General features: G+C 32.7%; 1 protein-coding gene across 3 annotated transcripts in view; it reads left to right on the top strand.

Annotated features, from left to right (window-relative positions):
* The window catches only part of LOC146532390 (netrin receptor UNC5C-like), a 106,200-nt gene that overhangs the window by 78,272 nt on the left and 15,765 nt on the right, over positions 1–12,163 (top strand). For all 3 annotated transcript variants that reach the window (XM_085196094.1, XM_085196093.1, XM_085196095.1), the window contains one exon: positions 6,667–6,819. In XM_085196094.1, coding sequence (XP_085052220.1) covers positions 6,667–6,819 — 153 coding nt within the window. The remainder of the gene's footprint in view (positions 1–6,666; positions 6,820–12,163) is intronic.

Below are 12,163 nucleotides of genomic sequence, written 5' to 3' on the forward strand. Positions count from 1 at the left end.
TGCCAGATGCTCTATTGCAAAATAGTTATGTGAACATTATTATGTCAAGACTAGGTAAAAATAAATATATTAGTTTGTTTTGGTTTGGAGATGACAAAGCCGTTAGGATTAGTAATTTGTATAATTATATTTTTTATAGCCTCTTATCTTTTCCCTAGCGGGGTAGTAGGAGAGAAGAAGCGCTCATCACTACAGTACCACTCACTCTTGTTTCATAAATCTCTAACTGAAACTATTTTTATACTATTGCTATGAGTATTTCTATTATTTTATCCACATTAATCAAAAAATTGATTTGTTGACTCTTGTCACTAATTTACCTAGTATTGATAGTGGATTTCATTACAAGCTAAATATTTTTCTATTTGCTTAATTTACTATTTTTTAATCTAAAATGTAATGACTCATTCGGACCAAAACTGACCAAACGAATAAAGAATCTATTAGTTACTTTTTTTTTAATTCTAAAAATATAGTAACTTTAACATTTTTAAATACAGCTAATGTCTCAAAGTGATTATAATTAAAAAGAAATAAAAAACTTTAAAAACTTACTTACAATCAAAACTCACAAAGAAAAAGTTGAACACATCTGGCAAACTATAAAAATCCTGTGGTTTTATATGAAGCCTATAAAACAGCGGCTGGTCACATCAAAGCTTAAGTGTTTCATAGCGATGTTAAAATTACTAAGCAGAAACTTTGGTAAAGGATTTTTACTACATACAGTTATGGTCTTTGAAGAGCTTTTGTTAATTGTCAAAGAAGATATAATTTAATGTTTAATTTGTTTTGTAGCTTCACGCTTCATCCCTTGCGGGCTAGCCAAAGAGAACAGAGCTAGACTGTCTGCATACCTCTTTCGCCTCTCCTCTTCCACTAACATCAACTACTGCACACATAGGCTTGTGATAAGAGGCCGAGTTGCGGTCCTTTGTGTTCCTTATGCTTTTTTCATAACCTTCCTCCAGTATTTTTGATACTGTGTCTTCGAAGGTCAAATGAAGTCTCCCCCTACCTCTCTTTATAAAACTTTATTATTTAAGTTGCCCCGTTAGTATATGTGATAGTATATGTGTGTGTGTGTGAAATCTTGAGATTCCAAATCCAATTAAACTGAAACCTGGATTCCGAATTTTTATTAGTTATTTTAAAATCAGCGTGAAAATGAAAAAAATCAGTAGTCCATCTAATTTCCAGAGCAATGTGTACCACAAACTAGACCAACCGGGTAGACAATAAAATCTAATCAACGGCGTTTATTTCAGTGGGACGGGGCATTGTTCATCTAATTGCTAACACATGTCGATGTCGCACGCACTAACTTATATAGTTATAGCTAAAATATGGGTCTATTCTCATGTGAAATGTATGGAAAATTGAAATATTAATGCGTATGTTGTATTATTGATGTGACAGAATTACTCCGCGTGAGTCAATAGGGTGTGAATTATGTTTTAAGTTTTTTTTAAGTCTCTTTTATATTTTTAACTGATATAGAATAGAATATTATATTACTAAATTATTTACTAACTTTATTAATTTCAGAAAAAATATTTAAATCTGTAGTTTTATTGTTTGATCTTGATGAAATATGTAGATAGATGATCTTTCCATTCTCTATTTAATTATAAACAAATTCACCTGATACGTCTTACCTCCCTTCTTTTTTTTATCTTCACGCTCCACAAATCTATTCCCATTAATATAGTTCTGTTCCCAATTTTTGCCGAATTCAGGAGGCGAAACTCAACGCCGCGCTTTGCTCTATTACCAGAGCGACTGCCCTAACAGCCAAATATATTTTTTTAACAATTTACAAAAAATTATTTAACTTAAAACCTAACCCCAAGTATTCACAGAACATTAGTCTTTCACGCCTAAATTTTTAACCAAGACATTACAAGGCATCATTGTTCCTCCTTTAACGAACCTCGACTGATATATGTGTGTGCGCGCCTTAATTAATATCATACAAACACATGTATCTTAATAAATATGAACCGGCTACGGTGCGGCTCATTTTATTAGAGTTATGCGATATTATGAAAACCTTGTGAGATATAATTTAATATAGTGGACTAAGTGGAAGAGGATTGCGTTTTGTTTCATTTGAAAATAATATGGCATAAAGAATTAATATTATGACAGTTCTTTTCTCTTCGCTTCTGACATTTGTCGCCCAAATTCGAGCCAATATTTATTGTCTGTGATCTGGAAATAATTCTCCGAGTGGAAAGCGCAGCCACTAAGCTTCTGTTTATATTTAAAAGCTGCACACGCCACGATCATCACATGCAATTATCAAAATTATTTTTTCTATGATTGGTAGTACGTCTACTTTTATTCTATTTTATGCAAACTTAAATTATGTTTAATTTTTATATTTGTCTTCAATGATCGTACAGCGTGATTAGTTATTAATTTATTGTTAAAGCCTTTCGGGGAATCTTAAGCTTACTTCACAGTTTGTTTTCCCTTTAAAAGAAAATAAGTAACTCTATTGTACCTAGTGAAAAATAAATTTACGACTATCTATAATCAAGAACCTTCATGTAATCGCCATACGCTTACAAATTGAACACTATTCTCAGGACAAATTCTTATGTCTATTATACGTTTTGTAAAAAAAACTCGCGTGATTTATCTTTGTAAGGGCCGGAGCGCTCGGCATACTTTAATTTCAATTTATAGTACTATACTTTATGATGTGTTTGTATTTATTTTAAGATAGAATTAATAATATGTAGACGGTGTATCCCTTTTTTCCTTTATTTGAATTGCTATTTTGAATTGAAATATTGTTTCTGTTTATAGTATACTAGCGACCCCCTTGCGGCTTCGCCCGCTTTTACTACTGGATTATTCATATAATGTATGTTTGCAAAGCACTTAAGATAATGTGAAAATTAATTAAACCCTAATGCAACCCGCATTTTCGTAGTTTCAATAAGGATTTTCCAATTGTTTTACACAGCAAGGATTTTTTAGTAGGTACCGTAATTTTAAATCTGTGCTACTAATCTTTTCAAGTACTTATTAAAATATATTTAAATTACTACTTTTAGATAGTTAAATGACATTGGCATCTAAATCTTCGTTGCTATAGAGACAGGCGGGTTTTTTTTTTTCGAGCTTGTGGTTAATGCTGAAGAGGGTATTCTGTCCCTGACGAAAAGCAAGCACTACGTGGCTGCCTGTGACGAAAATTAAATAGAATGCATCGGCCGGGAATTGAACCCGGGCTGCCCGCGTGGCAGGCGAACATTCTACCACTGAACCACCGATGCGTGTAAGGCAGGCGGCCGCGGCGGACTCACTTGTATAAGCATAACGTCGCGAGGCGCGTTTCGCAGCAAGGATTTTTTGATATTGTAACAACTTATAAAGTACTTATTAAAATGAAAAACAGAAAAGACAGTTTTGATCTACATTAAATGGCCAACGTAACTAATATACTTATTTATATGCTGAGAGTAAGGGATAAGTGAAACTTGACTCGATGCAGTTGATGTGTGAACGGCGTGATGTGTCAATAATTAAATGCGTTTTTCTCTAAAACTATTCGCAATTTCGAATTAGTTTAAAAAGCAAATTTTATCTTCGTTTAACGTAGAAATTTAATAAAGTATTTTAAAGGATAAGGATTAATACCATTATGGAAAAATATCCCTCACAATAAAAAATATATTGAAATTACTATTTTTAGACAGAAATATGATCACTACACGTTATTCTTAAAAGATACGAATATGCCATCGCGGACTTTTTTGTAGATCTTATTAAGAGGAACATTACTCCAGTACATTTTTTTCATGTAGTATTTACCATTAAAGCAGCGCATGCGCCAAAGTGTCTCAGCGGGTAGGACTTTATACACATTTATCGTATTTATGTTAATTTACATAAGAATGTACAAATAATAAACTATATATAAACCTTCCCTGAGAAATACTCGAGCTAATGGTGAAAACCGCATTCAAATCCGTTGGGTGGTTTAGAAGAAGAAGAGTTAGAAAGTTCAGACAGACACAAAAAGCGACTTTGTTTTATAAGATATAGGATTGTGTGTACCTTATGGTTTATTAATATTGGTTTTTATTTGGAAATACAATTGTAGATTCAAGGAAAGAATTTGATTATACTGGCCAATTATGGAGGTCTCAAAAGAATAACTTAATTTCATATCTTCACTTTAGATGGAAAGTTGGAAACGGAGTGTCTTAAAATTAGGTTCTTTCTGCCTACCTATACAGGAATGATATAATTGGGAAACATGAAGCTATATAAATGATAAATATTGAAATTAAAGTTAAAATTCACTTAATAAAGTTTAGAATCAATATTTTTTGCATAATAAGATAGACACTCGGTCTATTCTACACCTTCCGTTTGAAGAATATATTTATAGAGTAATCAAAAATATTTACAAAAATTTCTACGATTGGCAATCGAATCCATTGACAATACTATTAATGGACTTGGATATGGTATTTTTTCAATTCAATTTCATGGATGTAATATTTTATGAAAAAACCTTTGAAACCTTTTTAACTAATCATATTGCAAGGGCATATTAAAAATATCGTAATAAAATTGATACTAAAACTGATACTAAAACTGTAATCGCTTAAACGGTACAATTGGCCACAATATTGTATACAATTTATTTTGATGCACATTTTAATTTTTTAAAATTTTTGTTTAAATAGTAAACAAATTACAAAATATATTTAAAGTCTCTTAGATTTGTTTTTTTTTTCCTTTTATATATAAAGAAAACCTGAGACTTCACAATAATTTACAATGCATTCTATATTTTCTTTCATATGTATGACATATGAGCAATAATTAAGTTATCTAACTAATACTAATTGCTTCATTCTCAATCGGTAATTGTAAGAAATGTTTCGTTACTATTATCAGATTGTATATATCGTTGCTATTAATATACCTAACGTAACGTTTGATTTAACAACAGAAATGGAACTTTAGCACTAGCTTTATCTTCACACCTTAACCCGCATATAGCATTAGAAGTAAAGAAGGCCTAAAGCTAAGACACTCCGTTGTTCACTTCCCGAAATACTGCGAGTTAAGTGGTGAAACTCAACGTTTACCATTTATGTTTCTATTACTTAAAAATAGAGCGAGAAAAAGAGAATATTTCTCCCAAATAGAGATTGAACGTACAACCACGGCGTTAACAGTTAACTGTTGTACCACTATACCTACTGCGAATATTGATATATGAAAATAAAAAGCAATATCATATTTTCTAATACCGAAAATTGTCATACATATAATCGAAGCCCACTGTACCTTTTACGAAATTGATACGTTACATCAGCCCATGCAATATTAATACACTGAAACATGCGATTCCACCATTCGCAAATTCGATACACACTAATAATGGAGTATAGACGCGAATAACCATTTCATTTTATTTTTATTTGTAAGAAAAAAAGATTAAATTTTAGTTTATGTGATAGCTGTTAGGAACAAATGGTTCCAGTAATAGCTTAAGTTAAGAAAACTTTTAAGCTTTAAAAGTTTTAAAAGGGTATTAGAAATTTTAAGACACCTTATTGGCTGTTGATTCAAATAATACTATGGAAAAAGTTGCAATTTTGTTCTATTTAAACAAATATGAAGTTGAATGTCTAAAAGTAATTCATTATATATCTAAATGAACGGAAAGTTTATTTAATGCATAAATAAAGATACAACAGAAGGGAAAAAATAAATGGATTGAGGTCGTTGTGGCGCATTGGCAAAACAAAATATGTCTTTAAACGTGAAAATTCTCTTCGATGTCCGAGTAGGGGAATGACTTATTTTCACTACTCCGCTCTGTTACACCTCCTTCCCTTTACGCTATTCAACACGCAATGGGCAAAAAATGGGCGAAAACGTATGGAATATAGTTTCTTAACCTCCTTGTATCAAAGCCTCCTTCTATGAAACCAAGGAAAAAATAAAAGCATTTTGCTTTTATTCGGAATAAGTCAAAGCTCTTTGGACAGCGCAATGCGGATCTATAATTAAGGAGACTGATAACTTATGCGGAATATCGCATATGCATACTGTACGTCGGCGGTCGGGATTAGGACGTATGAATATTGAAGGATTGTTCGATTCATTATTATATTACTAGTGTTTATCTCTGGCTTTATCTGAATATGTAAAAATTTAAACCAAAATAAGAAAGATTCTTTGATGGAAATCTTGAATCTATAAAATGTTTCAACTATTTAAAAAAAATAACCGATTTAAGCAATGCGGATTACCTAATACATATTTAAAAAAAACCCGGCCATAATGATCCCGGTTATATGCTTTCTTTTAAATAACTCATTAATTTACTTTCTATTTTAGTAATTTAAAGGTGATTTCTCAATTTATTCTTACACTTATATTTATATACGTATGTACATACTTAAATATTGATAAAACGAGGCTATTAGCAACGGAACAGCGCCTGGCTGTAAACGTGATTGTTCTAGATTCGATTCTCACGCAGGAATACATTATTTTCATTTCTTTGTTCTAAAAACAAGATAAAGCTTGGCGTTGATGTCCACTTCTCAATATACAATATTTTAAAAATTGGGTCTAATCTATAATTAGAAGAGCAGAACTAATCTATGATTTCCTTTACAGCATCTCCAGGTCGATGGGGAGTATGGACAGAGTGGTCTGTCTGCGGGTCAGACTGCAGACAGACGAGACGTCGCTCCTGTCTCGGAGACGCTTGTTCTGGCGCTCAAGTCCAGCACGCTGACTGTGTGGGCGACTACTGTGGGGTGCATGGTGGTAAGAACAGTCTAAATGTATTTATACTAGAGAACCATTTGAAGTGTATACTGCTTTATACGTTATGTTTATGAATTATTTAAAAAAATGTTAGCATTCTGCACCCCTTCTCCAGTTAAACTTTGACTGTGCCAAGTTTTAATACTCCTCCATCATCACAAATTTCGTAAAAACGGTTATAAGGTCTGCGAATCACGATTTTTTCTAATACGTGTATAATATTATATACTGACACTGACTGACAGTCTACCGATTAAAGAGTTTCATTTAAAATGTCCAATAACCGTTAAAATCAAAAGTCTTACTATGAATTTAAAGATTTATATGTATTTGAAAATTCGATAACTTCTTATCTAATGTTATTATGACATTAATATAAAGACGTTACAAGACGTTATAAAACACAAACATTTTAAATATTAAAAACGTGTAACAAATTTAATTTTATACTGAAACACTATTACTTAAGAGTAAATAACAAATATCTTGAGCGAAACTACAAGAGAATCTTAACTAGATTCTCTTGAATCATGAAATGCTAAATAAATGCTGTATTCGAAACTATTCTCAAGTTACTCGCAACCCAGTATTGACACAAAGCACATACGATACAATAACAGTCCCCATACATTCTACTAAAAACTTACACAAGCGTATTTCGAAAGAAACTCGACAAACTCCCATTTATCAGTTTGTGAGAGGAAGTTATCAGATACATCGAAATTCCCGATCGCCATTTCATAAACTTAGCAATTTTACGCTGCTGTTTTTCGCAAAACGCAAATAACGAATCAAATGATTTTATATTTTATTCATTTTATTTTTCCACTTATTTCTACAGTATAAAGATGAATTTAGTGTCACATCTCTCCATTTTCATTCTTTCCGTCCTTCAGTTTCATAAATGATGATTGTTACATAATATGTTTTTTTTTACAAAACAGAATCGCCTTTACATTTCTGACGCTAAATGGAAATACAAATTTAATAAATAACAGTTCAACTCGGATGGACACGTTAATTAAGACGTTTCTATGAAAGTATGGGGCTCTGACTAAACAGATGCCACGACTAAAAATATACTTCCTTTTCCGCGCTCATAACTATGAAATGTTACACTGACTGGTCTCTTAACAACGGCTATCGGTAACCCCCCGCGACCAATGTAACCTGACCTCTAGTACCTTGGCCATGTAAGAGTAATTTTGTGGGCCAAACAAGTTGATAAGCAGCTTTAAAGCTCCACTTTGGGTGGTCGTAGAAGATTGGTGATAAGAAAGTCGGGTGCCGTGACCATCTGGGCGTTATACCGTCTAAATATAGTAGTGATCCTAACATTTTATGATATACTTACGTAACGTTGACTTTATTGTGTTTTCACCGATGCTTACGGCATCATCGCACTGAGAAACGACATATTGGATATAATAATAGACCTACCTATCTCAGTTACTTATATGCTTGTCTAGCATCTATGCTTTTATGTATTTTTACTAAAAAAGACATAATTCTTCAAGTTAAACTTACACAAACTTATTTTTGCATTTCTTTATATATTCCTTTTTTTTAGCGTGACGCTTTATCCAGTGGAGTAGCTAGGGAGAACCTAGCGCGAAATTTAACAGTCTCTGCATACTTCTTTCGCCCCCTCCACAGTTCTACTGTATATCTTTTCATGTATACTCTACGTGGACTCCTAATACTCTTTACCTTCCCCTGCTTCTCTTACCACACTTCCTACATAAATCTTTTTACAATTGATTTATCAGTCATTCTCTCGATGTGTCCAAATCACCTGAGCATATTCTTCTTCAGCTAAGCCGACTCGCCAACTCTGCATAACTCACGAAGATATCACAACTCCACAGCAGTCATCTTTCTTTCTTTCATTCTTCTTATAAAATATCCACCTCCGTATAACAGCGTCGGTACCAACACTGCATTGTATACGGACGCATGTGCAACTTTACTGACATTTCGCGCTCTCATCAACGCACCTAAGGCGGCGTTGGCTCTGTTAATGGTAGCAATACGCCCTTGTTATATTTACAATATATTTTTTTCTAGAAGTAAAATATGAGATTCTTTTAGAAATTTAGTATTTTCAGTAGAAAAAATATTTTATTTTAACCACTGTGTATAGTAAGCCATATCGATATAGCTTCATAGTAAGCAGAGAGAAATGGGACACTGCGTTTTCCACTTTCCAAGTGAAATTGAGAGTTACGCCGCGTACTATATAACTGAAGCGGATAAATTCAAAATATATCATATTTCCATATTTGAGTATCATGAGAACACAAAAAACTAAATCATGCTCAATCAGTCTATCTCTACGAAAAAGAAAACACCAGCACATATTTTTCACTAGATTTTATTACAGCCGGTACAAAGTGAAGGCTCATTTAAAAACAAATGGATCTTTTATTTGCGTAGTTAGCGAGTGCCAACAAGGCTTATTTATGTAATTTCACTAGCGTTTCCCATATAAATGCAAACAATTTGCGCCTCGAACTGGCTTTATTATGAGTCATGTTTTAGTTTAAGCATATTTTTTTTATTTTATGAATTCATATCCAAGTCCATTTGCTCGTTTGAATAGTTTGTTTTCTTAACATCTTTATTTTTATCGTCGTTTAGAAGAACATCTTTGTTTTGGTCTTTTGGAAAATTTGCCTTTCGCTAACTTTTGATATTTTTTTCCTATTTACTTTTCTCTCTGTATGTAGTATATTGTAGAAATCGATATAATCTCGTCGTCACTCGAAATCTATGCGTCTGACTCGTCGCTGTAGTTCTCATGAAGCCATCGTGAAACAAGGGCACAAGAACGAAGGAGATATTAAAACATTATCTTAACAAACAAATCACTAATATAATTCAATAAGCTACACCTGATGATAAAATTTCTCCTGATATAATTACCAAACTTTCGATTAAGTTATTTGTTCATTAACAATCGCTCTAGGCTAATATTTTAAAATATTACTCTATATTTTGTATATAATATCGATAAATCATCTATGACTCCAGTTTTCAATTTCCTAGTCTGTTTATCGAGCATTTTGATAAATAGCCCCCGGCAACCAATGTTGGGTACCATACAAACGCTTTCTTTCACGCTAAATAAATTTGCAATCTGACATATTTGCTTATAAATTCCCTTTTTTGTTTATCTTTTGTGTGTATATATCGATTGTTGCAGTTGTAAGCGTGTTTTTCTATGTTCTTACATTTTTTTAAATGCCTTTAAAAAATGCTGCTTGCTGTTGTCAATCGAAAACATTAATTATCTCACACATCATGTACATTTGAACATTTGAGTTACATGAAAATATTTGAAAGAGTAAAATTTATTATACAGATGCTTTTTCCATCAGCTTTATATGAAATATGCATAACAGGAAGTCTTACCGAATTATATATTTATAAGAAACCAATACCAATTTCGTTTTAGGTTGTTGGTTGCCGTAAAATTTCGTTTTACGCCTATCAATTTTCGTATTTCTAATAATATAGCATATGAAAACATGAAACTGAGGCCGTCGAGGCGCAGGGGCACAAGCCTGCGACTGTAAACGCGATGATTGTGGGTTCGATTGCCACTGAGGAGAATGAAATATTTATTATTTCATTTTTCTCTCTCCGATAACAAAGTAAAGCGCGTTGTTGAGTTCTACCACTTATAACGCAATGCCTCGAGAATTCGCCGGAAAGTTTGGAGTGGCCTAATGGGAACGGAGTGTTGAGTGGCGACACGCAACGCTGGGCGTTTTGCACTTTGTTCCAGACCGAATCCACAACCACCGCGTTACAGTCACACTCTTATGCCACAAGGGGCTTCCAAGACTCTTAATTTCAAAAAAACCTAACTCTAACCTACTTCCATTGACCAAATCTTTTCATTTTCCTATGAAAGGTAACGCGGTCAGTAGCATCTATCTAATATAGCTAATACAAACCACATTAAAGGTGAACACGAAGACCATGGGAAGACCGTTCATTTACACCGAGCGCCCTTCATTAGCCTAATTGCGTTCACAAAGGGGAAATGTGTTTTATAGCCACTTTCATCTTTTGTTGCCTAAACATCGAATAGTGGTACGATTGTTTCGTAACTGTTCGTGTATTGAATTTGGATTGTTAATACGTTTTTAATTTCTGATAAACAATGGTCGTTGAGCGTTTTTAGATTCTTTTAATTGGTGGAACTGTATTATTGTATAATTTTGTATATCAATCGTGCATGTCAAAATTAGAAAGCCACTGAAGTTAGTAAACTAATATTTAGACCATGCCACAAAGGGACAACAGAGGAAGAAATTATTTTAATTTCATTGCTCTGGCAAGACAAAACGAGTCATTGAGATCCGCAACATCTTTATTTTACAGGGAGAGTAAGGAGTTTCTTGAATCTAGGTTCCCTATTCTCTTCTTACCTAGCTATACAAGTAAATCGTGAAGCTCCAGAAAATAATTATAAATATTCCACCAACATCCAACGCACTCTAAATTCTTAACATCTCATATATTTATTTTCACTGTAAGTTCAATTCAAAATAGATACCGTTCATGTTTCTTAAATGTAAATTGATTACTTGTAAATCTTCTCAATGGGTATTGAAAAGACCATCTATCTTGGTAAAGCGGTTAACATAACTTTCTTTTTGAAGGTGAACAAAGCTGACAATAAAATGGAAATGCCCAACATTGAATACGCACAGATTCTTTATTGATATATTGATAATAATTCTACATAAAGTTTTTTTACGTGAGAATAAGTTTTTCTTTTCGTTAAAATGAACGGTTATTAACGGAATATTGTACCGTTTAAAATAAACGTAGATTTTTTTCTTTGAACATTTTAATAATGTATCGAAACTGTTATGGCACTATAAAATATCACTCTGTTCTCTACTGTACCCTAAGTAAGGAAACGCAGAGTATAAATACAAATACTTTAAAACTACACTATAACACTATATAATTCTTTAATCTACAAAATGAAACAAATAAGTACATATATATTTTTGTTTAAAACCTTGACCATATCAATCTAACACGACATCGAACTTGTTAAGAACAAGAAAGGCCCAAAACTACACACACGTATTGACAAAAACAGTCATAAATAAACTAAAAAAGACCTTCGAAATGTACAACTTTATTTGAGAAACCAAATTGAATCGACAAACTTTTTTCCATAGTAAATAAGTTTGGTATATACGATGCATTCTCATTACGCGAGGTGGGCTCTGTAAATGATTTGTAGTGATCGAGAGCTCAGCGGGCGGTTGCGGAATGCATTTACACTTGCTTTTGTATGAAACAAACATTATATTAA

The sequence above is a fragment of the Heliconius melpomene genome, chromosome 13 (genome assembly GCF_056956725.1).
Source record: "Heliconius melpomene rosina isolate 202511_hmr_F chromosome 13, ASM5695672v1, whole genome shotgun sequence".
NCBI lineage: Eukaryota > Metazoa > Arthropoda > Insecta > Lepidoptera > Nymphalidae > Heliconius > Heliconius melpomene.